The 25,563-nt window shown below is 41.4% G+C and overlaps 1 protein-coding gene across 4 annotated transcripts in view; it reads right to left on the bottom strand.

Moving 5' to 3' along the window:
* The window catches only part of PLEKHG1 (pleckstrin homology and RhoGEF domain containing G1), a 247,265-nt gene that overhangs the window by 24,376 nt on the left and 197,326 nt on the right, over nucleotides 1-25,563 (bottom strand). For all 4 annotated transcript variants that reach the window (XM_030556568.1, XM_030556571.1, XM_030556570.1 and 1 more), the window contains 8 exons: nucleotides 13,282-13,328; nucleotides 12,689-12,839; nucleotides 10,043-10,174; nucleotides 5,991-6,173; nucleotides 5,799-5,894; nucleotides 5,479-5,565; nucleotides 1,922-1,955; nucleotides 605-700 (listed from right to left, as the gene is read on the bottom strand). In XM_030556568.1, the coding sequence (XP_030412428.1) occupies nucleotides 605-700; nucleotides 1,922-1,955; nucleotides 5,479-5,565; nucleotides 5,799-5,894; nucleotides 5,991-6,173; nucleotides 10,043-10,174; nucleotides 12,689-12,839; nucleotides 13,282-13,328 (826 nt within the window). The remainder of the gene's footprint in view (nucleotides 1-604; nucleotides 701-1,921; nucleotides 1,956-5,478; nucleotides 5,566-5,798; nucleotides 5,895-5,990; nucleotides 6,174-10,042; nucleotides 10,175-12,688; nucleotides 12,840-13,281; nucleotides 13,329-25,563) is intronic.

The raw sequence follows: 25,563 nt of genomic DNA, 5'->3' as shown, positions 1-25,563 counted from the left end.
TTGTACCATTCAGTGGGAATGTCCAATTACTACAGAAACAAGGAAGGTTTTGCCATGGAGACCTGCCTGCCAGCTTGCCTGCTTAGCTCCACAGGAGCCTGGGTTCTCAACTCCTGAGCAGCCAGCCAGCCTCCTGGTTCCTCCTCAGTAGCATGCCCCCTGCTGTTGTTAGCCCAGGAGTAGCGCTGCTGGACAGGGACCTGGAACAGGTAGCAGCAGCACTGGTATTTTTCCATCATGGAATATTCCCTTTTGCCAGAAATTCTGAGATTTGAGGTTTTGTTCTGATTCAGAATGAAACAAGATCTCTAAAATTCAGAATTTCCGATTGATGGATGGTGTTTTCTGGCCAGCGATACTGATAATTTTATTTCAATAGGGAGAATTTTAGATTAGGAGTTACCTACTGATTGCAAACAAACATGACAATCTGGGGGGGCAATACATTTCAGTTTTAAAACAGCAATCAGTGGAGGGCATTTTCTTTTCACATAATGCCTCTTACAGTAACTCAATCTTTGCCTCCTTCCACGCTATGTATAATCTGAAAAAAATTTCAATATGTTTTCCTTTAGCTTTCTTTGACAGTACACATTTTAATCACCTGACTTCGTTCTCACTCTCCGTGGGGTAAGACCTTCTTTAGAATTATATGATGCTTTCATTTCTTCCTCCGGTGTATAGTGGAATCCTGGATGATCTATAAAACAATCAGAGGCATCAATAAACATTACATATTATTTGATGTGTCACATCAGCACTTCTGGGAAGGGTTTACCTTCCTTTTGCGTCTTATATTGTGGAACATACTTTGTCAGAGCTGGACAACTAATAACTGATAATGGTAATTGCTGTAGTGTTGTCAATTAGCTACTGATAAAACATTACACTTTACCAATGGATTGCTAACACAGCAATATTGTTGCACAATTACTGCATCTAACTTAATCTGGATGTGTGTACTACAGTCACAGTCAGTGCCCTCCTGTCCCATTTCCCCCCCAAAAAATATGAGTCTGCTCTGTTCCAAGGCTTATTGGGCATTTAACTGTAATGCGTTTAAATCTACAACTGGAGTGAATTTTACTAACTTACTAGAGATTTCCAACAACACAGGGGACAGGGAGAGCGGGTCAGAACATATCATTAGTAAAAGCAGAAAGCGAGAGAGAAAAAAAGACAAGGAAAGGTGGGGGTTGGGCTCGTCTTAAATGTTAGGTAATGTTAGCCTTAGATATTGCTAACTCTGACAGACACACACATGCACACACACCCCTCAAAAATATTGATGGGAGAGAACTCTGGAGGAAAGGGAAACTCTGTCAGGGTCCCTTTATTGGGTTTTCTTGGGGTGGTTCTTTGAGTGCTATTGCCTCCTGTGGAATACCCTGCAATTCTACCCTCATCTCTTCCTAGATTGCTAGAGGGGAAGGCCATCCATGAGGAAGCCTTTTGCCTCCCTGGTGGCTCTGCCTGGATTCCACACTTCTATATTACCAGAGAATCCCTAGTTGGCAGCTCCCCCATGATGCCTGCTTTCGTAGGTTTGCCAGCATGCAGAATAGACAAAGAGAAGTGTTAAAGCCTCAAACTGCATTTAACTTATTCTCAGCTTTTCAATAGGTCCTGCCCAGGAGGAGATAATATTGCAGAGGCAGCTGACCAACCACACCCGGTGCCTGTTCAGAATAAGTGCCAGATGGAACAGTCTATCAGTGGTCTGATCTAACCTTCCCCCGTTTACTATCAGCCACATCCTGTTGGTTGCTGAGTGGCCTCAATTCCCACTGATCTGCACAGGATCAAGCCTTATTTTAAAGAATATACGCACAGGTTTCTTGTATTTTAGACGAAAACTAGAGAATATGTAGCTAAAGATGAATAATTGAAAAAAAATTTATAGTGAAAGAAAAAAACTTACGTATTGCATCCATTTCTAGAATTGCCTGCTTGGCCTGAAAGATATAAATTGTGCAAAACCAGGTCACACAATACAACTATACTAAATACTGTCACATGACAAATACAGGAGCTCAAAAATTAAAATGTATTTCTACCCAATAAACATTATAAGCAATTTTTCTTTGGTCACTTTATATACAGTGTAGATCAGGGGTTCTCAAACTGGAGGTCGTGATCCCTCAGGGAGTCGCAAGTATTACGTGGGGGGCGGATGGGGTGTCAGCTTTCACCCCCAATCCCCACTTTGCCTCCAGAATTTATAATAGTGTTAAATATAAACAAAAAAGTATTTTTAATTTATGGCGGGGGAGGGTCACACTCAGAGGCTTGCTGTGTGAAAGGGGTTATCAATACAAAAGTTTGAGAACCACTGGTATAGATGGTTCCCCAAATTATGTATTGTACTGGACTGGCATTTTACTCTTCCATGTTTAGTAAAATTAATTTTACAGGTAGCAAATAAAAACTGCTGCTGTTCACTGTACAGGTTCCACCACAATTCCCCTTGCTACTCATCATTCCAGCAGTGCTAAGGTAGCAGTGAATGGCTACATTGTATTAGCTGGGTATCTTTCTAGTATGAGGAAGTGCCAGCAGGTGTGAAAGTGGCATACCTGATTATACCAGCCCCTCAAGTGGATATGTTGAGAACATGTAGCACTTTGGGTAGACTGGGCTTGGCAGACAGATCCTTATGGGACTGTTGTCAGCTGTGGAATTTGGAGCAGCCCAGAAGCTGCTCCAACCTCTGCTGGTACCAGCACAAAAAAGGCACCAGGATCAGGGACTGTAACTAGTTCTCTAACAGTTTCTCCTACTACCTACCACATCTGCTGTGTTCAAAACCTTAAACATAATTTGGGGATTCTAAATATATGTCCATTTGAATGTGAATACTTTCTGGAATCTTGAGTTATCATAACCAAAAATAAATAAATAAATAAATAAAATCCAAAAAAGTTAAATTGGAAAACTACTCATTTGTTAAGAGGAGAAAATGTATTGTGTGCCATGAAAAACAAGTATCAACACTGCTCCCTCTAAGAAATTTCTAACCAGATTTAATTTTTAAATGTATTATTGGATGTCATCTGCCCTCGAGACAAAAAGTGCCACCAAAAATTAATATTTTATTACTGTTTAAATAGCAAAGTCTATATCCCGAGACTTTTCCTGTGTTAATATATTTCTAAAGAAAAAAATATGAGCTATCATTGGGCATATGATAATAAGCACCAGTGGCTCCAGGCACCAGTGATCCAAGCGCGTGGGGGGCACCTTGCCGGTCCCTGCAACGGCAGCAGTCAGGCTGCCTTTGGCAGCTTGCCTGTGGGAGGTCCACCGGTCCCGCAGATTCGGCGGCGGGACCGGGGACCTTCCAAAGGCAGCCTGCCTGCCGTGCTTGGGGCGCCACAAAAGCTAGAGTTGCCCCTGATAACAAGCCAAAAAAAATAAAATCAAAAGCTTAGAGTGTTTGCATTTCTAAGGATGCAGTTCAGTTATCTTCCACTAGGTGTCATGAATTGACTATCACTAAAAAAGATTTTGGGGGGTGGGGGGGTATCAACACGTGAGTAGACAACACTAGATGTTTATTTTATTTTACTTTTTTGTTAGCATAAGTATAAATTATTTCTCAGGGTTGCAAAGGGGTAACTAAGATTACTCTTTGTGATACAAGCAATATGTTGTATTTGGGCAGGAGACGAGTAGAAAATGTTTTTTAAAATCTATTAAGGAGTAAAGAGTTTAAGATTAATAAGTAGCTTGGTATAAATGTATCTTCTAGTGTATATCCAGTTTTCTATTATAATGTTCATTATATTACAAATATGGGGCCATATCCTTCCGGCAATTTTTATGCAAAACTGCCACTGACTCTAGTGGGAGTTCTACATACAAGAACAACAAGATCAAGCCCATAACTAGGCCTTAGAAAAAAGCTATCAGTTGAGTGTAGGCAATTCCAGAAATACATTGCTTTAGCTATACCAAGGTAACTGCACCAGAGCAACCCCCCAGAGCAGAAGTACTACACTGACATAAAAAGTGACGTATGTTAGTCCAGCTTTACCCCAGTTTTAAACCAAGCTAAATTATACTGATGCAAGTCACTTTTTACACTGGCGCAGTGTATCTGCGTTACAGGTTTGTTCTGGTGCAGCTACCCTGGTATAACTACAGGTGCAAAAGGACAAATCCCAGGTAAGACAGAGAGTATGACAAACAGATGAGATTCTAGGATTCATGTGCCAACTCCAGTAGATGTTTTTTTCTGAAGCTTTTCCCTTTCAGCTTTAGGAATCATCTGAAGATGTAAAAACAACAACAACAAAACAAAAACAAAAAACAAAACAAAAAAACCAACATATTACCTTGTCATAAACGGATAGTTAAGAGTTAATAGAACAGAAGTACTTCATATCTCTTTTGCCTGTAAGGGGTTAACAAGATCAGTGAGCCAGGCTGTCACCTGACTGGAGGACCAATCAGGGGACAGGATACTTTCAAATCTTGAGGGAGGGAAGTTTTTGTGTGTGCTGTTAGTTTTTGGTTGTTGTTCTCTCTGGGTTCTGAGACTGACCTGACGTGCAACCAGGTTTCTCTCCAATCTCCCTGATACAGGTTCCTATAGATTCAAAATAGTAAGTACTAAGTGATAAGGCGAGTTAGGCTTATGTTTGTTTTCTTTATTTGCAAATGTGTATTTGGCTGGGAGGAGTTCAAATTTGTATTTTGCTGAAAGGATTTTAATTTGTACTTGTATACTTAGGCTGGGAGGGTATTCCCAGTGTCTATAGCTGAAAGACCCTGTACCTATTCCATTTTAAATTTACAAAGAATTTTTACTGTTGTTTCTTTCTTTAATTAAAAGCTTTTCTTGTTTAAGAACCTGATTGTTTTTTTATTCTGGTGAGACCCCAGGAGACTGGGTCTGGATCCACCAGGGAACTGGTGGGAAGAAAGGAGGGAAGGGGGAGGGAAAGGTTAATTTTCTTTCTGTGTTAGGATTACTTTCTCTCTCAGGGAGAGTCTGGGAGGGGGAGAGAAAAGGAGGGGAGAAGGTGGATTTTCCTCTCTGTTTTGAGATTCAAGCAGTTTGAATCACAGTGACCTTCCAGGGTAACCCAGGGAGGGGAAGCCTGGGAGAGGCAACGGTGAGGGAAAGGGTTTACTTTCCTTGTGTTAAGATCCAGACCCTCTGGATCTTGGGGGTCCCCGGGCAAGGTTGGGGGGGGGGACCAGAGTGTACCAGGCACTGGAATTCCTGGTTGGTGGCAGCGCTACAAGCACTAAGCTGGTAACTGAGTTTAGAGGAATTCATGCTGGTACCCCATCTTTTGGACACTAAGGTTCAGAGTGGGGAATTATACCATGACATACCTGAATTCCATTTCATTCACAGAGTGAGGACTTTTGATATAAAAAGCTGCTTCCAAATTGTCATGTGACTATCTGCTAATATAAGTGTCTTAAATAATACAAATATTTAGATTAGAGAGTTAGTTTATTTACCTTAGCAGGAATTTTAGCAGGGTGATTTTCTAGAATTAATCTCTTCAAGTGAAGAATCCAAAGGCGTTTATCTTGCTGTGATTTAGCCTGTTGTAAAATCATGAGACAGTCAAACAACTTATTACTGTAGTCACTCAGGGATTGGGGAATATAGGTACACGGGTGTACACAGAGTATTTAATGGCAGAATCTGGCCCCTCAGTACCACAAATATTAGGGGAGATGGGCTTTAAATACAGAAAATTGGGCGAATGTTTTATTTGGCATCATGCATAACAACATGTAAGGTTACATTCAGAATGGGGAGGTTTCTGTCATACCTGCACGGTGTGCTGCATCTTGGGGTTTTTGTAGTGGAAGACACTAAAGCTAAGTGGTTCCTTTGGTATTACTTCAACAAGCATGAGATTGCCACACTGCAAAGAGAGAAGAGAGAGTGAATCACAGAGGAGAGTATAAAGAAAGATGAAAATTGGCTCAATCAGCACATTACAATGTCCTCCATGACATACCAATATATGAGCTTTGTATGTAAACATTTCTTCTCTCTTCTTTGTAATAAGCAGCAGTTTGTCAAAGAGGAACAAAGTGCGCTCATTTTTGGCTCGTTGAATACGGAATGTTCCTTCTAAAACCAGCTCCCCATAGCTAGTGAGATCTGGCCCTTTCCAGTTAGTGAGTAAACTTTGTATCTCCTGAAACAGATAAAACAATGCACATTCTGAACAGTATTTTATTAAATGAGTTTCAAATTCAAAGTATGATTTACTGAGGACATTAGGACATGTTCTATTTCAACTAGAGCTGGGTGAAATTTTTTGACAAAACTTTTTCTGTGAAAAGTGAAAATGTGCTGACACCAAAACGATTAGCAAATTCAAGTTGACTTTGCTGAGTTATTTTGGCAGAAAACCTAAAAAAATCCAAAAATTATGAAATTTTTATTTTCAAAATGAAATATTTTGAATTTTCAGTTCAAAGTAACTTTTAATTTCAAAATTATCTTTAATTTTAATCAATTTAAAAATTGTCAGAATTGATATGAAATGGTTCAATTTTAACAAAAAACAATGCATTTTGTTCAATCCAAAAACTTTATTTTTATTTATTTTATTTTTCTGTTCACTGAAAATTCATTTTCAGGTCAATCCAAAACAATTTTTGCCCCAATTTTTCAGAATTACCAGCAAATTGAAAAATCTGTTATTAGCTCAGCTCTATTGACAACCAACGTTCAACAACATAAAATTCCCACCTGATGGCTGTTTAAGGGCCTATGTGAAAAGAGTTAGGAGTCTTCATGGTGGATGACAGGTGTCCACATTACAAAAACTACCATCACAATTAGCTGAATGAGTGCTCTTGTTGGCATTCACAGCCAAGATGACAAGGACTGAGGTGCAGAGAGACTGAATTTTGGCAATGTTGCTACCTCGCAGCACCATTACCTGTCCTGTGAACAGGTTTGGCTCCAGGGTTTTTGCCACTCCAAATGGCGCCGGGGTGTGTGTGTGTGTGTTTGGGGGGGGCGGGGGGGGGCGGAAAGAAAGCCACGATCGGCGCCTGCTCCACCATGATGCTTTCTTCTTCAGCAGCAATTTGGCAGCAGGCCCTTCCCTCTGAGAGGGATTGAGGGACCCACCACCGAAGAGCCAGACACGTCACCCCTTCCCCTGGGCTGCCCCAAGCAGCTGCTTGCTGAGCTGGTGCGTGGAGCTGGCCCTGCCTGTGAAGAACTATAAGACTTCAGTTGCTAGGACTGTTAATCTAGCACTTCTCACCAGCACTAAAAAAATTTTTTTAGTTGCCCTATTTTGGTCCAATTTTTCTTAACATTCTTTCTGCATGTGATTCTTGTTACGGGTGATTGACCTAGCAGGAGTTAGATGTAAGCAACCCAGAGAATAAAAAAATAATTTACAGATATGGACTCCAACTTGCACTGCTCCCCACCCAGTCTGAAATAGTCCAAATTTGGTGACCTTCTGGGAAGGCTACAAAAGACATCTGTTTGACTGGGCTTGGGGAGAAAGCGGAGGGCATGCTTCCTAGATGAAGGGGAGATGGCTGGCTGAGTTTCTATTGAACTGATCATTTAATGTGGCTGAGATACATCTATACTGCTAATTGTATGTTTGGGTGACAGCATAGTTATTATTTATATCAAAATAATGCATACAAATAAACATAGGTTAGCACAGTGATAGCCTTATGAAAATGAAGCTCTACATTACTGAGCTCTCCTTTCCTTGTTTCTTCTAGTTGCTTGTTCTCCAACTCCATTTTCATAACTTCTATAAGCACCACATCTTACATGTCAGGTGCTAGTAACCCATGATTAGACCCATTGAGGACAGTTTCAAAAAATTTCCAACCAAAGCTAGCACTTCTTTAACTCTGGTGGTGATAGCAATGTTGGGGAAAATGTCCTTATTACAGATATGACCCTACAGAATTACATTTCTAAGATAGCACACAGCTATGAGCTTCTTTCAAACAGCACAGTGATTGCTGTACATCTGATAATACATTAAAGCAACATTTCTGGAATATACACAAGACTGTGATTAAAAACACAATGAATGGGAAAGTTCCAATTGTATCACTTCTCTCTAGTAACTTGTACATCAGTTCAAGTGTACCCCAGAGATCAATTTCTTCACTTTGGAAGAGAATTCATGTAGAAATGCAGCCATAGTATCTGCAGAATTACAGACACTTCATTATACGATAGTACATAGAAGAGATATCACTACTCCTGTAGAACACAGAAATTACTGTTACAATGACAAACTGAGCTGAAAAGGTTTTCCCCAACCCACATATTTGCTAGCTCAGACTGTAATTTATGAAACTAAATTTTCCAAAGCATCTAACCAACTTTATTGCCAAGTATTCATAGACTCTAGGACTGGAAGGGACCTCGAGAGGTCATCGAGTCCAGTCCCCTTCCCTCATGGCAGGACCAAATACTGTCTAGACCATCCCTGATAGACATTTATTTAACCTACTCTTAAATATCTCCAGAGATCTAGATTCCACAACCTCCCTAGGCAATTTATTCCAGTGTTCAACTATTCTGACATTAGGTTTCCTAATGTCCAACCTAAATCTCCCTTGCTGCAGTTTAAGCCCATTGCTTCTTGTTCTATCATTAGAGGCTAAGGTGAACAAGTTTTCTCCCTCCTCCTGATGACACCCTTTTAGATACCTGAAAACTGCTATCATGTCCCCTCTCAGTCTTCTCTTTTCCAAACTAAACAAACCCAATTCTTTCAGCCTTCCTTCATAGGTCATGTTCTCAAGATCTTTAATCATTCTTGATTATCATTCCAGATATCAATATCCTTATTTATGTCAGTGACTTAGGTAAGGTTACATGGGCTCAGGGAAGTCATTTTAAATTTATATTCCACAATTAACAGACAAATATGGGATTTTGTGAGCACCAGCTCTGCTCAGAAATACAAGAAACAAAGAGTAACGTCTAGATGACTTGAAGGGGAGACGTCTGCTTCCCCATACTCTTATCCCCATATCCCTGCTGGTTTCCCTAACACAATAGAAAGTATATGCAACCTTTTGTGAGAAGGTCTGGAGTCAGTGCAACTTTGAAAGGGAATGATGGTTCTTCATCCAAAGTCTGCACAAGAAAATCTACTATAGACTACAGTGGGGATCAGCAACCTTTCGGAAGTGGTGTGCCGAGTCTTCATTTATTCACTCTGATTTAAGGTTTCGCGTGCCAGTAATACATTTTAATGTTTTTAGAAGGTCTCTTTCTATAAGTCTATAAATATATAACTAAACTATTGTTGTATGTAAAGTAAATAAGGCTTTAAAAATGTTTAAGATGCTTCATTATAAAATTTAATTAAAATGCAGAGCCCCCCCGGACCAGTGGCCAGGACCCTGGCAGTGTGAGTGCCACTGAAAATCAGCTCACATGCTGCCTTCAGCACGCGTGCCATAGGTTGCCTACCCCTGGACTACAGTGACTATCTAGAGTTACTCTCTTTTCAAAAAATGCTTCATTGCAGAGCAGCAGGATTTTTTTTTATAAGGCATATTGCTGGCTCTGACCACTTCTCTGTATATTTTGCACAGCAACTCATAGGAAGATACAGCCACACTTCAATAGCTAAGAGGAAGAGACAAAATAAGCAGTAAAATGAGAAATGTCTCAAACCAAACAAAATTAAACAGGACAAAAGTCTAAAATAGGGACTCACAGGGAGTTCTCAATATGTGCTGTGGTTAAATAGCAGTGGTATACAATCGAAGTGTCAGGAAGACAGAAAAATGGTATTCTGAAAACAAATATTTAACAGGATACTGCTTGTAAGATAGTTCATTCGGAGGTTCTTCTGTGGCACCTATGACCAAAATTTCTGAGTTCAGACAGATGCACAGTATTGAACTAGAGTCTAGGATATAGCAAATACAGGCACAAATTAAAACAGAGTAATAGAAAATGCTGATGGCATATGTACTAACAGCAAAAGCAAGTCACTGACAAGAGAAAAAGTTGCCGACAGGCCATGAAATATCTTCGTGAACTCACCTGCAGCCTGATAGCATGTTCATGTTTCCTCTTCATGTCATTAATATGCCATGCCACTCTCTGCATTGTATCTATGGCATCTAGCACCACATCATAACCCTCAGTGTCCTTGTCAAGGTGGTTTTCTATTTCCTAATGAAGAAACCAATAAGGAGACAGTTATTTTCACCTTAACTTTTCAAATTAGATGCAAGGTTTATTGTCTTGGCATCAAAATCCCTGAAACCAGTATTGCTTCCTCTGATATTAGTGTGTTATTGTCACCAATTTGGGCTAGGCACAATTGGCAAGGCAAACCCTCTACTGATGCAAATGCACACACGAGTAGAATGAGACTTGACCCACCAGCACAGTATGTGTTAATATATACGTGTACACACACAGATGACCATTCACCCCTCATTGGGAAGGACAGTCCCAAATGTACATTTCAAGTCCCGGTCCTGGGCTGAATGACTCCAGAACAGTATTTTTCCCGGATTCCCTGTAACACTGCCCAAGACTGGCGGGGGGGGGGGGGAGGGGGGGGGGACGGGGACGGGGGGGCGACGACCGGGAGCACCGTAGCATTACCACCTTTGAAATGCAAAAAAATGCTCCCCACCCACCCAGCAAGCTCACTGCAATGGTAACCTCAATCCCCAACCAGAAGGCAACTCTGCAGCTGCCCCCTCCTTCAACAGCCACCTACAGTATCTAGAGAGATAACACATATAGATAAGATTGATAACATTGTGATGTGCTTGCATGGGGGCGGGCAGACAGCTGCTGTTATTTTCAGCAGTTCTGATCTGTTATTACTCAAACTGTGGAAGTGGGAACTCTGCAGCATCTTTAGCTGGATATAGAAACATTTAACATTAGATATCCCAGAGTAATGTGCTAATAACGCAAATCTTTAGACCCACGTACAAAAACCTGGCAGATTAAATTATTTTTCTGGCAACTAGCAAATTAATTTTAAAAAAACCCAGCAGCGTGGTCAAATATTGGGCCAGGTGGTAACCCCAGGTGCCAGCCTCTTCCCAGTTGGGGGAGGGGAAGGGAGGAGGGAGAAGGGAGCTGCGGTGGGCTTAGCTTCCCCCCTCACCACAGGGCCCTGCTCCCTACTCCTCCTCTTCCTCCCAAGGCCCCACCCCTGGCCAGGCCAGAAGTCAGAACCAGGCAGTAGTAAGATCTGCCCAGGGAGCCCCAGGGCCTCCACCTTCCCCAGGGGGAGGGAGGAGGACATGGGACGTGGGCTGCTCTTGGACATCCCAGGCCCCCACCAAGGGCAGGTGAATGGTCTGGGGCTCCCCTAGGCAGCTCTTACCCTCCGTCTCCATCCCCTGGCCTAGGCAGAGGCAGAAGCAGAGGCAGGGCCTCAGGCGGCATAGGCGCCAACTTTTGCTACTGTCAGTGGGTGCTCGAACTCCCTCTGTCCCTGGTCCCACCCTGACTCCACCGCTTCCATGAGGCCCTGCCCATGCCCCACCCCCATTCCAACCCCTTCCCTAAAGTCCCCACCCCAACTACGCTCCCTCCCTGCCCCTATTCCAACTCCTTCCCCAAATCCCCATCCCGGCCCTGCCTCCTCCCGTGAGCATGCCGCATTCCCACTCCTCCCCCTCCCTCCCAGAGACCAACTGTTTGGCGGTGGCAGGAAGCGCTGGGAGGTAGCCGGAGGAGCGGGCACATGGCACGCTGAGGGGGGGAGGCGGAAGAGGAGGTGTGGCGGCGGGGGGAAAGGAGGGGAGCTTGGCTGCCGTTGGGTGCAGAGCACGCACTAATTTTTCCCCATGGGTGCTCCAGGGCTAGAGCACTCTCAGAGTCGGTGCCTATGCCTCAGGGTGAAGAGGAAAAGCAGGAAGCGACGCCATAAGGAGGGGCAGGACTCCTGCATGTATCCCACTTTTGCATTTTGAAAAGGTGGTCCCCTTATTAACCACCCCAACTTTCTCCCCTTTCTAGGCCAATGCTCATTTAGTTTCTGGAAACAAATGGGTGTATGTACCCTGCCTACAAAAATGTGATTACATTCCGCATTAGGCTGGGGTGGGGCAGAAGGGATTCACCAGATGCTTTAAAATCTCTCTGTCTTTACTTTTAATTGCAATGTGATCTTGTAACAGAAAACATATGTGGAAAATGTTAACAAAGCAGGAATTCCTGAGAATGTTCTGAATTCAGTCCAGTGGATACAGAAATGGTTCTTGCTTCCCCAATCATTACTCTTCACAAAAATCTTACAAATAAATGTGTTTGTAAGTATCTATCTTCCCTTCTTACCGCCCCCAGCATTCAGAGATGGAGAAAAAGAACTGTTTTTCATCTGAAAAGAAATTTTTTCAAGAAATTGCTTACTCCTGACAGCAAGACACTCCCAAGCAAGATTGAAATTACAGACCGGAAAAAATCCAGTTATTTGGATGCATTAACCTATTCAGTGTGTCTAAAACAATTACCATATGCTCCTCACTCAAAATGTATTTATATATTGTCAAGAGATTAGAGACAGAAAATGCTTCCACATGTAAAAAACGGATTGACAAAAGAATACACATCTTAATAAAATCTAGAACTGTCCTAACCTCCCGGTGTAGTAATACTGCAGGGAGGTGGAGGCACAGCTGTGCTAGATAGATATGTTTTTGTGTAAGCACTTACATGCAAAAGCAGGTGGTACTTTAAGATTCGCTGGACAGGTTTTAAGAGATATGATCCCAAGGGGAGAGAGTGTTGTAAAGCTTCTTGCCGTTCTCTGAAGAATTTGGCCAGTGTCTTGTTCCTCATGCACTCTGTTAGCACAGCCACTGATCTGAAAACATATAATAAATCTCCTTAGATACAGAAACAGCACATATTTATGTACCTACAGTAAGGAATTGTTTTTCCTTCCTTCCCCCTACTGTGAATATCAAACTCCTGCCAATCATGAAATTCCTGTATTAGTTTTGAGCCCAATCCTACTTTCCTTTCATATGTAGAATTCTTTTTGGAATATATATTGCAGAATAAGGTCCCAATTTTATTAGTAATAGAAGCTAATGGGGATTTATAAAATAATAATAATCCCTTAGTTAAGTACTTTTCACTTTTTGTATCATCGTGAATTGAAAGAAAAAAACAAGCAAGTAAATAACCAGCTTTGTGTATATGAATAAATATTTTTTCTATTTTAAGTGTATTCTTTACTTATACACCTTCTAAAAAGGACAACGCAGGAAGAAACAGCAAAAAGGGAAACAAAATACTCCTACCTTGGATAATTGGTGCAGTACTGTGTATATATGTGAAAATCTTCACTCTATGTGTAGGGAGGAAAGATTTGATAAAATCTGATTATTTAATAAACTACCTACCAACAGTAGGATCAATGCACATTTTTCATTTGACAATGTAAATTCAACTGTATTGTTGCCACTTATTACACTAATATTATCCCCTCCCTACGAAGTGTTTAAGGTTGTTCCTTGGCTACTCCTTTTGCCCAAATCCTAATTGGATGCCTACTTTCACATCACTCCACATCCTTGGAACAACGTCCCATGAAACATCTGCCAATCTTCCTTACCCGGTCTTCCAAAAAATTCTAAATTCAACTATTGTACAAGCCTTCCAGTGAAAAGAAACAAACCACACTCTTTTCTCTGTTTACTGTTCTTTATTTACTGACTTGCATGCTAAGGGTCCTATCATAGTAACTGCTGAATTCCTTCTGTAGGCATGTGGACTGTCCTCAACTCCTACCCAGGTATCCAGCAACTTGCAGGATCAGATTCAAACTCTTTGGGAATAGGGGACCTTATTGGTTTAGCATATTTACATGTCAACAGCCCCACATACATAACAGTGCTATATAAATAATCTATACAGTGTTGTTGTAGCTATGTCAGTATCAGGACAATAGAAAGGCAAAATGTGTGAGGTAGTATCTTTTATTGGACCAATATCTGTTAGATGAGAGAGACAAGCTTTCAAGCTTACACAGAGCTCTTCTTCAGTCACCTGTTCTGTTCACTCCTTCTGCAGCATCTGGCACCAGCCACTGTGAGAAGACAGGATGCTGGACTAGATGGACCACTGGTCTGACCCAGAATGGTCATTCTTATGTTCCTAAGCAATTAACTTTTGAATTTCCTGACTATGAATCTTTCATCTTGACCATGACATCTTTGATACTACCTTAAAACTATTTTGCTGGCTTTATATTTTTCAAATTATTTTTTTTTCTTTACATAAAGGAAAAAAAGACAGAAAGGAACAACTTGCATGCATGTGTGCACCTGTAGACTTAAGGACATTTTCTACTCGACGTGTTGAGTATGCAGTTTTCAGACTGTCATAAGTAATTTCACATTTGAGCAGAGACTAAGCATGTATGAAAACAGGAAGTTACCACTGAAGCTGTTTTGTAACTAACTTTAGTGGGGTTACCTGGCACCCTCTGAAAAAATGCAATTTCATAAGAGCTTTTTGTATAATTGGGTTCTAGGCACCAGAGCCTGGTTTCCCTTGCATTCCTGCTTGCTCCACAATTTCCCCCCGACTCATCACTTTATTTTGCATGGGACCTTAAAAACACCATTCTTTTTTTGCATTTTGATGTGATGTCTGACTCTCACCCTCTATCCCATGCTATTGGTGTGCAATTTATGCAGTGTTTGGTATACTGAGGATGAAAAAAAAAGTGTTGGGTAACTATAAAATTTTTTTGAAGCAATCACTCTCCCCATCTTCATTTACTAGTCCAGGGTTAAGTCCTGTAATAACAAGACACCCAGATTCCACTACAGATATCTTCATAAGTTGCCTGTCTTCCCAGCTACACTTCCTTCAGTTACTTCTCTCTTCTCCGCTCACCTTTTCCAGCCTTCTCACTATAAGCTAGCTTGTGCCATCTTTACTCCCACTGAGTAGGATGGTACTTCACAAGTAGCCCCAATGAATCCACTGGAGCTATTTGCAAATTTAGGTGGTGCAATTTGGCCCGATATGAGGAGTAAATTTTGGAGACAGCTCAGTAATTATTTCAGCTTTTATCAGTTGATTTTAGGGTCTTTTTAAAAAAATCCTTCTAATTCTAGCCTAAATTTCTCCAGGAGAATATAGTTCTCACAGGACTCATTTGTTCACTAATGTGCTATGATCTGGTATTTCCTTCTAAATACCCCCACATCTCCGTTACTGATCACTTTGGTTTGGTCTTGACATAGATATAGTTAAATAATTTATTTTAGTCTTTCATGCTTGGACTAATTTTGCTGTTACTGCTAGTTTTCATGGTGGTTTACATACACCCTGTATCCATACCCAGAGACAATGAGCTTGTGTCATAACCTATTAATGTACATGCTTGGAACTAACAGCTAAGGATAAAAACCATCTCAGCTAAAAACTAGGAATTAACCCAACCTCAGCCTGTAGCAGACATTACACTATAATTTTCTTAAGCAACTATTATCAATCTAGCTATCACTCTCATTACGTCAGGAGTGCTATAAAGACAATAAATATGATGAAATTCAGTACCAAAGTAAGACAACTACAGTACAAAAAGTATCAAACGCAAGTAGGAAAAGACAAAATATAACAAGAAATCCTACAATATTATGAGTAAAGTACAGTATATTTCCTTGGCTACTTAATCATAACATATAATTTATAAACACCACCACATGACTTAGGTACAGCACATAACGTATTCTGGAACCAGTAATTAATAACGCTTTTCTTCTGTTCAACGGAGAAGAAGGGCTTTAAACTAGGACATGAGGGAAGAAGGTTGAAAGAGACTTGTGGAAGCTTCATGCCTCCCTTCAATAACAGGAGCAGGAAAATCAGCTAAATGAAAATATAGTAATGGATAATGGAACACCACAAGCTAGAAAACTGGGTGAAATCTGAGGGAAACAACTGAAATACCTGTGCATGAATGCAAGGAGTCTGGGCAATAAAATGGAGGAACTGGAACTATTGGTGCAGGAAGTCAAACCAGCTATCAGATATTACAGAATCATGGTGGAATAGCACACTCATGCCAAGAACACAGATATTGAAGAGTATGTGCTGTTTACTAGACATAAGAATAAAGGTAAGGATGGTGGGGTAGTTTTATACATCAATGAAGCAATACATTGTAAAGAAATACGAAGTGATAAAATGGACAAAACAGAATCTGTTTGGGTCAAAAACACTTTGGGGAAGGATTGTAAAAGAGGTCCTTTGGGATAGTGTTAGGGGTCTGCTATAGATTGATATGGGTAGTGATCTCTCTAATATTATTTTGGGATTTGTGTAATATGAGAGTAACTTCCCAGATATAGATTAGAGAATAAATACCACTAATGTTGGTAGGGCCCCGTTGTTCTGTGATAGATGACAGTTTTCTTTACCAAATCATCATTGAATCAACTTGACATGGATGCAATTTTAGATTAATAACTAGTGAGAACTTTATGGAATAGCTGGTTGTAAGAAATAACCTTGGATTGAGTGATCATGAGTTGATTCAGTTTAAATTAAATGGTAGGATAATCAAAACCAGTGTTATGCCACTGTGAATAAGGCAAATCCTAGGATGTATTAGGTGAGGCATTTCCAATAGAGACAGAGGAAGTGTTAATGCAATTGCAAAAATAATTGGTAGGACCTCATGTGGAAAACTGTGTTTGAAGTTTCTGCTCAAATAAATTTGTTAGTCTCTAAGGTGTCACAAATACTCCTGTTCTTTTTACGGATACAGACTAACACGGCTGCTACTCTGAAACCTGTGTACAATTCTGGTTACCCATGTTCAAGAAAGATGAATTTAAACTGGAACAGGTGCAGAGAAGGGCTACTAGGATGATCAGGGGAATGGAGGGCCTGTTTTATGAGAGGAGGCTGGGAGAGCTTGGCTTGTTTAGTTTATGGAAGGAAAAAAAGCTTTCTATAAATACATTAGGAGGGTATATAACAGGGAGATTGAAGAGCTATTTAAGCTAAAGGATACTGTTGGCACAAGAACAAATGGATACAAACTGGCCATGAACAAATTCATGCTGGAAATTAGAAGGTTTCTGACCACCAGAGGGGTGAGGTTCTGGAACAGCCTCCCATCAGGAGTTGCAGGGGCAAACAACTGAATTACTTTTAAGAGAGAGCTGGACAACTTTATGAATGTGATTGTGTGATGGTGTTGCCCATGATGGTGGGGGGCAGAGCTCAACAGCCCTCAGGCTCACTTCTGGTTTATAAACTTCCTAAAGCTCATGCTGCATGGTTTCAGCCAGCCACCAGCAGGGCTCAGGAAGGGATTCCGTCCTCTCTCTCCACCCAGTGTATTCTGGGAGGATGTTTTTTCTAAAATCTCCTTCCTTTGAAGCGTCAGATATGATCATGACTGGAAATGAGACACTGGGCGGGGTAAGCCAGAGCTCTGAGGGGGAATCTCTCTCTCAGAAGCTTAGCTGGATAGTGCTTGCTCACATGCTCACTATCTAACTGATCACCCTGTGTGGGGTTGAGAAGGAATTTTCCCCCGGGTTGGATTGGCAGTGACCTTGGAGTTTTTTCTCCTTCCTCTGCAGTGTGTGGGTCTGGGCCAGTTGCCAGGATTATCTGGGTAAATCTGATTTAACCATTTCCCTTCCCTTGTAGTAGCCTGGAGCAACTGTGCATCTCAACCTCTCCTATTCTCTGCCTGTGGCACATAGTCTCTTGGAGGTCTTATTTAGTTTGATCTCATTTCAGTTCTTGGGTTTATTGTGCAGGTGCTGGGTGACCTGTGATATACAGGAGGTCAGACTCTTCTGACCTTAAACTATGTCTGACTTCATTTGACTGTCCTGCTTTTCAAACTTCATGAAGAAGGATATGTTGTAAACTTTTAAAGGAAAACTTAAATAAAAAAGTCTTTCTATCTAGCTTAGAGTTTTACACTGCTGCCCATCAATGTAATATCTGAAGATCTTCCTTGTAAAATCAGTAGCAACAGAAGGTTTCTTCATGGAGTCTCTGGCACATCTCCTTTTCAGGGTAAAATTCTGCTTTGGGCAGAATTTGTCTGTTTTTTAAATAATAATAAATTTTAGTCTAGCTATAAGGAAGGACAAACCTATACATTTAAAATAAAAATAAATTTTTAAATAAATGACAAAAATTATCTGCTTATCTAGTGAGATGGGACAGAAAATACTTACACATTCAACGTTTTTAAGTCTTTTTTAAAATAGTGGCAAGGACACTGTTGCCCTCTGAATTGAGCCAGACTCTATACTTTATACTCAAGGTATCTTTGGATTCACAAATGCATTTTATCACAACCAGGGCAGTATCGTAACTGCATTAGATTTTAATAAGTTAGGTAAGGAGATAGGCCTGTAGATAGTCAACCATGAACATTTGACCTTCAGTATGGTATAATTTAGAATTATAGATTTGAACGAGTTTATCAGTCAACATCATATACTTTTCTAAATCAGTTGCAGAATTCCTTTTGATGTTGGCAAGAGCTAAGCATATGGATGGAGGTCAGGCTATGGGCATAAATCTGCAATTTATGGTATGCAACAATCCTGAATTCTTAGAAACATTAACATCTTGTAGTGTTAAAAGCAAAGCAACCATACTATGTAAACTTTCCTAGAGTTTACTTATCTAGTTTAAGACAGGAATGTGCCTTTCAACAAGGCTCATGGCATACGTACAAAATTTACTGAAAAATTAAATCTATCTCGTTTCAGAGCTAAAGAAAGAGAACATGACCTACAAATAATCAAATCAAATCCCCCTATATCATGGCCTGTTACTAATCCTCCCTCCTGGGCCCCCCCTGCAAGAAGTCCCTGAGAGATCAGATGGCTTTGCACTGCACTTCTAAAGCCAAATAAACTTCCTGGACCAGCCAGGGATGAAAATCGCAGAGTTGAATGTTCCTCCATGGAGACTGCTTGGTTACCTGTCTCTCTACATTTACAGTATAGACCGGTTAACTCAAATGCCTCAGATGATATCTTCTGCTTTATAACAGATTCCAGGGAGAGGCTTGTGCTACCAGGGTATGCCTTCATGACAGTTAGTCTGGGTTAGCCTAGCTCAGGTGACACATTCCCACTGCAAAGTGCTACTCATACCAGACCCATATAACTGGGATGGATTTCTAGTGCAATATCCTATGGTTCTTAGCAGTGCATGAAACTGGGCTGCTCCAGTCATTTGCCAGGTGCTCAGTCTCTCTAACCTAGCAGGGAGCTGCTGTCCATACCAGTGACACGAGAACAATACTTTATGTGAATAACTTCCAGGGAAGTTACTCATTACTAATACAGACTGTTCTGAAGGTGAAAGCAAACAGAATTTGGCAGCAAGAACTTTTAATGAGAATCTCACTAAGGAATTCAGTCTGCAAACCACAAAGTGATTCATAGGGCACCTGCATGACTTTCCTGCTTCTCTGTTTTTCTGCCCACTAAACAAAAAATGTCATTTGGGATACATTTCCCCAAATGATGGATCTTACTGATAGACAAGGTGAGTGAGGTGATATCTTTTATTAGACTAACGTCTATTGGTGAGAGAGACAAGCTTTTCAACTTCCACAGAGCTCCTCTTCAGATCTTACTGGCGTCACTCCAAAGCTTTACCAGAAGGCAATGCCAGGTTTTGGCCAAGTAGCAGTATGGCAGGGGGATTTCTTGGACAGTATCTATGTGCAAATATTGTGAACTTGTGAAAGTGCAGCAAAAATGGAGCAGACAAACGTGGGGTTAAAACATAGTACAAATGAAGGGAGCAGCTAGATGAGAAAATACAGCCCATATAGAACTGTGGGATAGGACTGGAGGACTAACTGCACCCAGGTTTGATTAGCTTGTGTTCTTGCTGCAAAACAGGTAGGTTGCCAGCCTGGACTGAAGTGAAACTCAAGTTAAAATCATGTACCCTGAGCCATGCTTGTTAGCTTGAGCTTAAAGCACCCTCAAGGTCGGATTAGATGATTTTCTGTGTGGATGCAAGGGAGGCTGGGGAGGCACTTGGGCTACAGCCCACGCTAACTTTGCAATGAAGACATAACCACCCCCCCATCCACCCACCTCCCACAATCCAGAGTGCAAACCAGAGAGACTAAAGTTAACACTTTGAATTGCACACAGAAATAGCTAGGAAGCCAGCAAAGTGGTGAAATAATATGTTTCTGTAAATATTTTAAACTCGAGGAATCCCACTATTGCAGAACCTACCGACTGGCTAACTGGACTACATCCCTTAGAGAATTCTGAAACCCAATTGTATTTTTGTGTGGAAGCTAAGATAACCCCTGGCCTATGCAACAGCAAGAGAAGGTCTGACCAAGCCAAAGTTGTTATATTGACCTCTGCCATCACCAAACTAGATTTAAAGTGTGGTCATCTCTGCTTGGAGTCTGAAATCACCTTGTATGGGCCCATGAAGTTGCCATGAAGTGTGTGTGGGTTCCCTCACCAACCCAAAAGAGCTCCTTACATGGACTATGCAGCCTCCTTAAGGAACAAGCCTTGGCTACCTCAGTGCCACCTATAAGAAAAACCTCAGTCAATTCAGCAAGGATTTCAGATGCAACAGGACAACCTGTACACCTCAACTAAACCTTGCTTATGCTTAGCTCAACCCAAGAGTAACACACAAGGCAAATACTGTCATATCTTATTTGGAACAGGATGCCTCCTACACGTAACATCAGGCAAAAACAACCTCTCTAATCCTCTCTCAACTTTTGCTGCGCTGTGGTTTTATATATACATAGAAGGTACTTAAGAAAATAAAGGAAAAAGATAAAAGATGTGTCAGAGTGCAAGCATGTGTGGTGCCGATATGCTGAAGTCAACTGCCTACTTCTTCTCTTTTGTTACTGATCTTGGAAATTAAAAGCAAGTCTCCCCATCCTCATTAAATTGTTGGTTGTGTTTCAGAAGGGTACGTCCTAAATTTCTGGGTGCTGAGTGAGAAGTGCGGAGTGCCAGAATTAAACACTCCCTTACAACTCCTCACTTAAATGTAAATGTGTGGAATACTGAAGTCAGTCTTCTAATTAACAATGGCATTCTTACAATGAAAACGAGAGAGTGGCAAGAAGATAAACACACACACTTTTATGTGACTAACTAAGCCATAGTTAAGCTTGCAATGGAAGCCTTTTATCACCCTCTGATTACCTTTACTAGCAAAAGCTAAAATGTTTCAGAAAATTAATGTACTGAAGGTAACATACTTGTCCTTCTAGATATATAAGCAGGAACCACAGTTGGTGTAATCTGGCATTGTGCCACTAGCTTCAATGGAACTACACCAGTTCATACCAGCTGAGGATCTGGCCCACAGTGTATTAAAATATTGTTAGTCTCCATCCTTCAGGATTTTTTAAATTCTATTAATGACCTATGAACAAATGATCCACTGGCAAACTGTGAGATAACTAAAAATATACAGAAAATTATCTTTTGTCCCTTGCCAAACCAATGACAGCCTCTAGCAATAAAATACAAGGTGGTATGAACAGGTTTTTATTTAAATAATATTGTAAGTTATTATTAAATATTTATGTAGTATCATAGATTTGCATGGTTCTTTTGTCAGTTAGTGACTTTTACATTATCAGCTGGTTTACTACCCAAGGTGTGTTGAGACCAACAAACCTAAGCTGTTTTAGTCTCTATTTACCCTGGACAGTCTATATTTTGTTTAGTAAGATAAAGATTAAAATCCACAATCACTAGTCTTTGCTGAAAATGTGTTAACAAGTTCACAGTTCTCAGAGCAGTTGTATCAAATCATGGATTTGCACTCATTTTTAAAGACTGAATGCTTTCTAGATGAAATTCAAATGATCAAGTACTATGTGACTGTGAGCCTATTTTCCTTCATATATATGATTATGCAATGAAAGCAAAATTGTTATGTGGCAAATTTTATTTAGCACAGGGTCATATGATGAGTTCAAGTTCAAAGGAACTCAGTATGGTCAAATTTGGACCAAAATTAAATTTTGCAAAATGAAGCTTATTAAACGCAAACACACGTCAGCCCTAACACCATACATATTTTCATGAATATGATATTATCAATCCAATAAGCACAGGATTTTTACAACAGATCTCCTGCATTCTATGCCCTAAAATGCTGTAGCATTACATAGTGTTTGAGAGCCTGAAAGTGAAATTGACTTACTATACCAAAACTCAGCTAAACTGAATAGTCTACTTTCATTTTCAAAGCTTAATGAAATGCAAAAAGTAAACAAAATATGAAAATAGTTGGAAGTAATTTTTTAAAAAAAAATGTAAGGAGTTGGAGCCAGATCCAGAACTGGTGTAAATCAGCATAGCTCCATCGAAGACAATGAAACCTTGCCAATTTATACCACCTAAGGATCCAACCCATGATGTTTAATGTGATAAATGTCCCTTTCTGCGTTTATTTCAGATCAAGGTTCTTGCTTTGTAGCACATTTGGATCAATAGATCACCAGAGTCCCTTACGACTCTATTCAACATATACAATTCTTTAATGAGGCAATTTTATCTGCATGATCCTAGGCTTGTAAGATACTAGAGACCCAGAACTGACTACTGGAATCTGCTAAAACATAACCAGAGATTACTGTACTGAATTCTACCCCAATGAAAACAGAATGGTGGGGTAATCTGGTTTAGGCTCATAGAATTGTAGGACTGGAAGGGACCTTGACAGGTCTTCCAGCCAGCCCTCTGTATTCGAGGCAGGACCAAGCATTATCTGGACCATCCCTGACAGGTGTCTGTCCAACCTACTCTCAGAAATGTCAAATGACAGAGGCTTGGTCTACACTACGCATTTAAACCAATTTTAGCAGCATTAAACCAATTTAACGCTGTACCCGTCCACACTACGAGGCCCTTTATATCGATATAAAGGGCTCTTTAAATCGGTTTCTGTACTCCTCCCCGATGAGAGGAGCAGCACTAAAATTGGTATTACCATATCGGATTAGGGTTAGTGTGGCTGCAAATCGACAGTATTGGTGCCTCCGGGCGGTATCCCACAGTGCATCACTGTGACCGCTCTGGACAGCAATCTCAACTCAGATGCAGTGGCCAGGTAAACAGGAAAAGCCCCGCGAAATTTTGATTTTCATTTCCTGTTTGCCCAGCGTGGAGCTCTGATCAGCACGGGTGGCAATGCAGTCCCAAATCCAAAAAGAGCTCCAGCATGGACCATACGGGAGATACTGAATCTGATCGCTGTATGGGGAAACAAATCTGTTCTATCAGAGCTCTATTACAGAAGACGAAATGCCAAAGCATTTGAAAAAAAAATCTACAGGCTACACAGTGCTGCGTGACAAGCGTAACGGGAAGCCAGAGACTCAAATGGACGCTCATGGAGGGAGGGAGGGGGTACTGAGGACTCCAGCTATCCCAAAGTCCACAGCAGTCTCCGAAAAGTATTTGCATTCTTGGCTGAGCTCCCAATGCCTGTAGGGTCAAACACATTGTCTGAGGTGGTTCAGGGAATAGCTCACCAATTTACTCTCCTCCCCCCACGTGAAAGAAAAGGGAAAGAAATCGTTTCTTGACTTCTTTCAATGTCACCCTATGTCTACTGAATGCTGCTGGTAGAGGCGATGCTGCAGCAGTGAAAAGCAGTATCCGCTCCTCTCCCCTCCCCGGTGGCAGACGGTGCAGTAGGACTGGTAACAGTCCTTCTTATCAACCCGTGAGTGCTCCTGGCTGGCTTCAGGTGAGGCTGGCCGGGGGCGCCTGGGTGAAAATAGGAATGATTCTCGGTCATTCCCAGTAGATGGTACAGAACGGCTGGTAACCGTCTTCATCATAGCAACTGGGGGCTGAGCTCCATCAGCCCCTTCCCTTTCATGTGTAAAGAAAAGATTCTGTCCTGCCTGGACTATCATAGCAGCAGCATGCTGGGCTCCTCTCCCCCGCGCCGCTTAATGTCCTGCCTGGACTGTCATAGCACCGGGAGGCTGCCTCCCCCTCATTTTATCTCACTAACAAGTCACTGTTTCTTATTCCTGCATTCTTTATAACTTTATGACACAAATGGTGGGGACACTGCCACGGTAGCCCAGGAAGGTTGTGGGAGGAGGGAAGCAACGGGTGGGGTTGTTGCAGGGGCATCCCCCGTGAATGGCAATGTAGCTCATCATTTCTACAGGATCTGACACGGAGCAGCTGTGCTCTCTGATACACTGGTTCTCTAGTACACTTGCCCCATATTCTAGGCAGGACTGACTATTTTTAGAAACCATAAAGGAGGGATTGACTTGGGGAGTCATTCCCAGTTTTGCCTTTGTGCCCCCGGCCGATCTCAGCCAGGGGCACCCATGATAGCAGCAGACAGTACAGAAGGACAGATAACCATCATCTCATTGCCAAATTACACCGGCAGCAGACAGTACAGAACGACTAGTAACTGTCTCTGCTATCACGCAAAAGCAAATGAATGCTGCTGTGTAGCGCTGGAGTATCGCCTCTGTCAGCGGCATCCAGTACACATATGGTGACTGTAAAAAAAAAAGCTGAACGGGCTCCATGGTTGCCGTGCTATGGCATCTGCCAGTGCAATCCAGGGAAAAAGGGCGCAAAATGATTGTCTGCCGTTGCTTTCCCGGAGGAAGGCATGACTGATGACATTTACCCAGAACCACCCGCGACAATGATTTTTGCCCCATCAGCCACTGGACTCTCAACCCAGAATTCTAAGGGGCAGGGGAGACTGCAGGAACTATGGGATAGCTATGGAACAGCTACCCACAGTGCAACGCTCCAGAAATCGACGCTAGCCTCGGACCATGGATGCACACCGCCAAATTAATGTGCTTAGTGTGGCCGCGTGCACTCGACTTTATACAATCTGTTTTATAAAACCGGTTTATGTAAAATTGGAATAATCTCGTAGTGTAGACGTACCCAGAGATTCCACAAGCTTCCTAGGCAATTTATTCCAGTGCTTAACTATCCTGACAGTTGGGAAGTTTTTCCTAATGTCCACCCTAAACTACCCTTGCTGCAATTTAAACCCGTTGCCTCTTATCCTATCCTCAGAGGTTAACTAGAACATTTTTTCCTCCCTCCTCTTTGTAACAATTTATTATGTACTTGAAAACTCATTCTTTTTACTCCAAACTAAACAAACCCAATTTTTTCAATATTCCCCCATAGGTCATGTTTTCTAGGCCTTTAATAATTTTTGTTGCTCTTCTCTGGACTTTCTTCAATTTGTCCACATCATTCCTGAATGTGGTGCCCAGAACTTGACACAATATTGCAGTTGAGGCCTAACCAGCATGAAGTAGAGCCGAAGAATTACTTCTTGTGTCTTGCTTACAACGCTCCTGCTAATACGTCCCAGAATGATGTTTGCTTTTTTTGGCAACAGTGTTACATTTTTGACTCTCATTTAACTTGTGATCCACTATGACCCTCAGATCCCTTTCTGTAGTACTCCTTCCTAGGCAGTCATTTCCCATTGTGTATGTGTGCGCAACTGAATATTCCTTCCTAAGTGGAGTACTTTGCATTTGT

This window comes from Gopherus evgoodei, chromosome 3, assembly GCF_007399415.2.
Source record: "Gopherus evgoodei ecotype Sinaloan lineage chromosome 3, rGopEvg1_v1.p, whole genome shotgun sequence".
Classification (NCBI taxonomy): Eukaryota; Metazoa; Chordata; order Testudines; family Testudinidae; genus Gopherus; species Gopherus evgoodei.
Note: the sequence above shows the minus strand (reverse complement) of the source record. Positions and strands in the feature narration are given on the sequence as shown.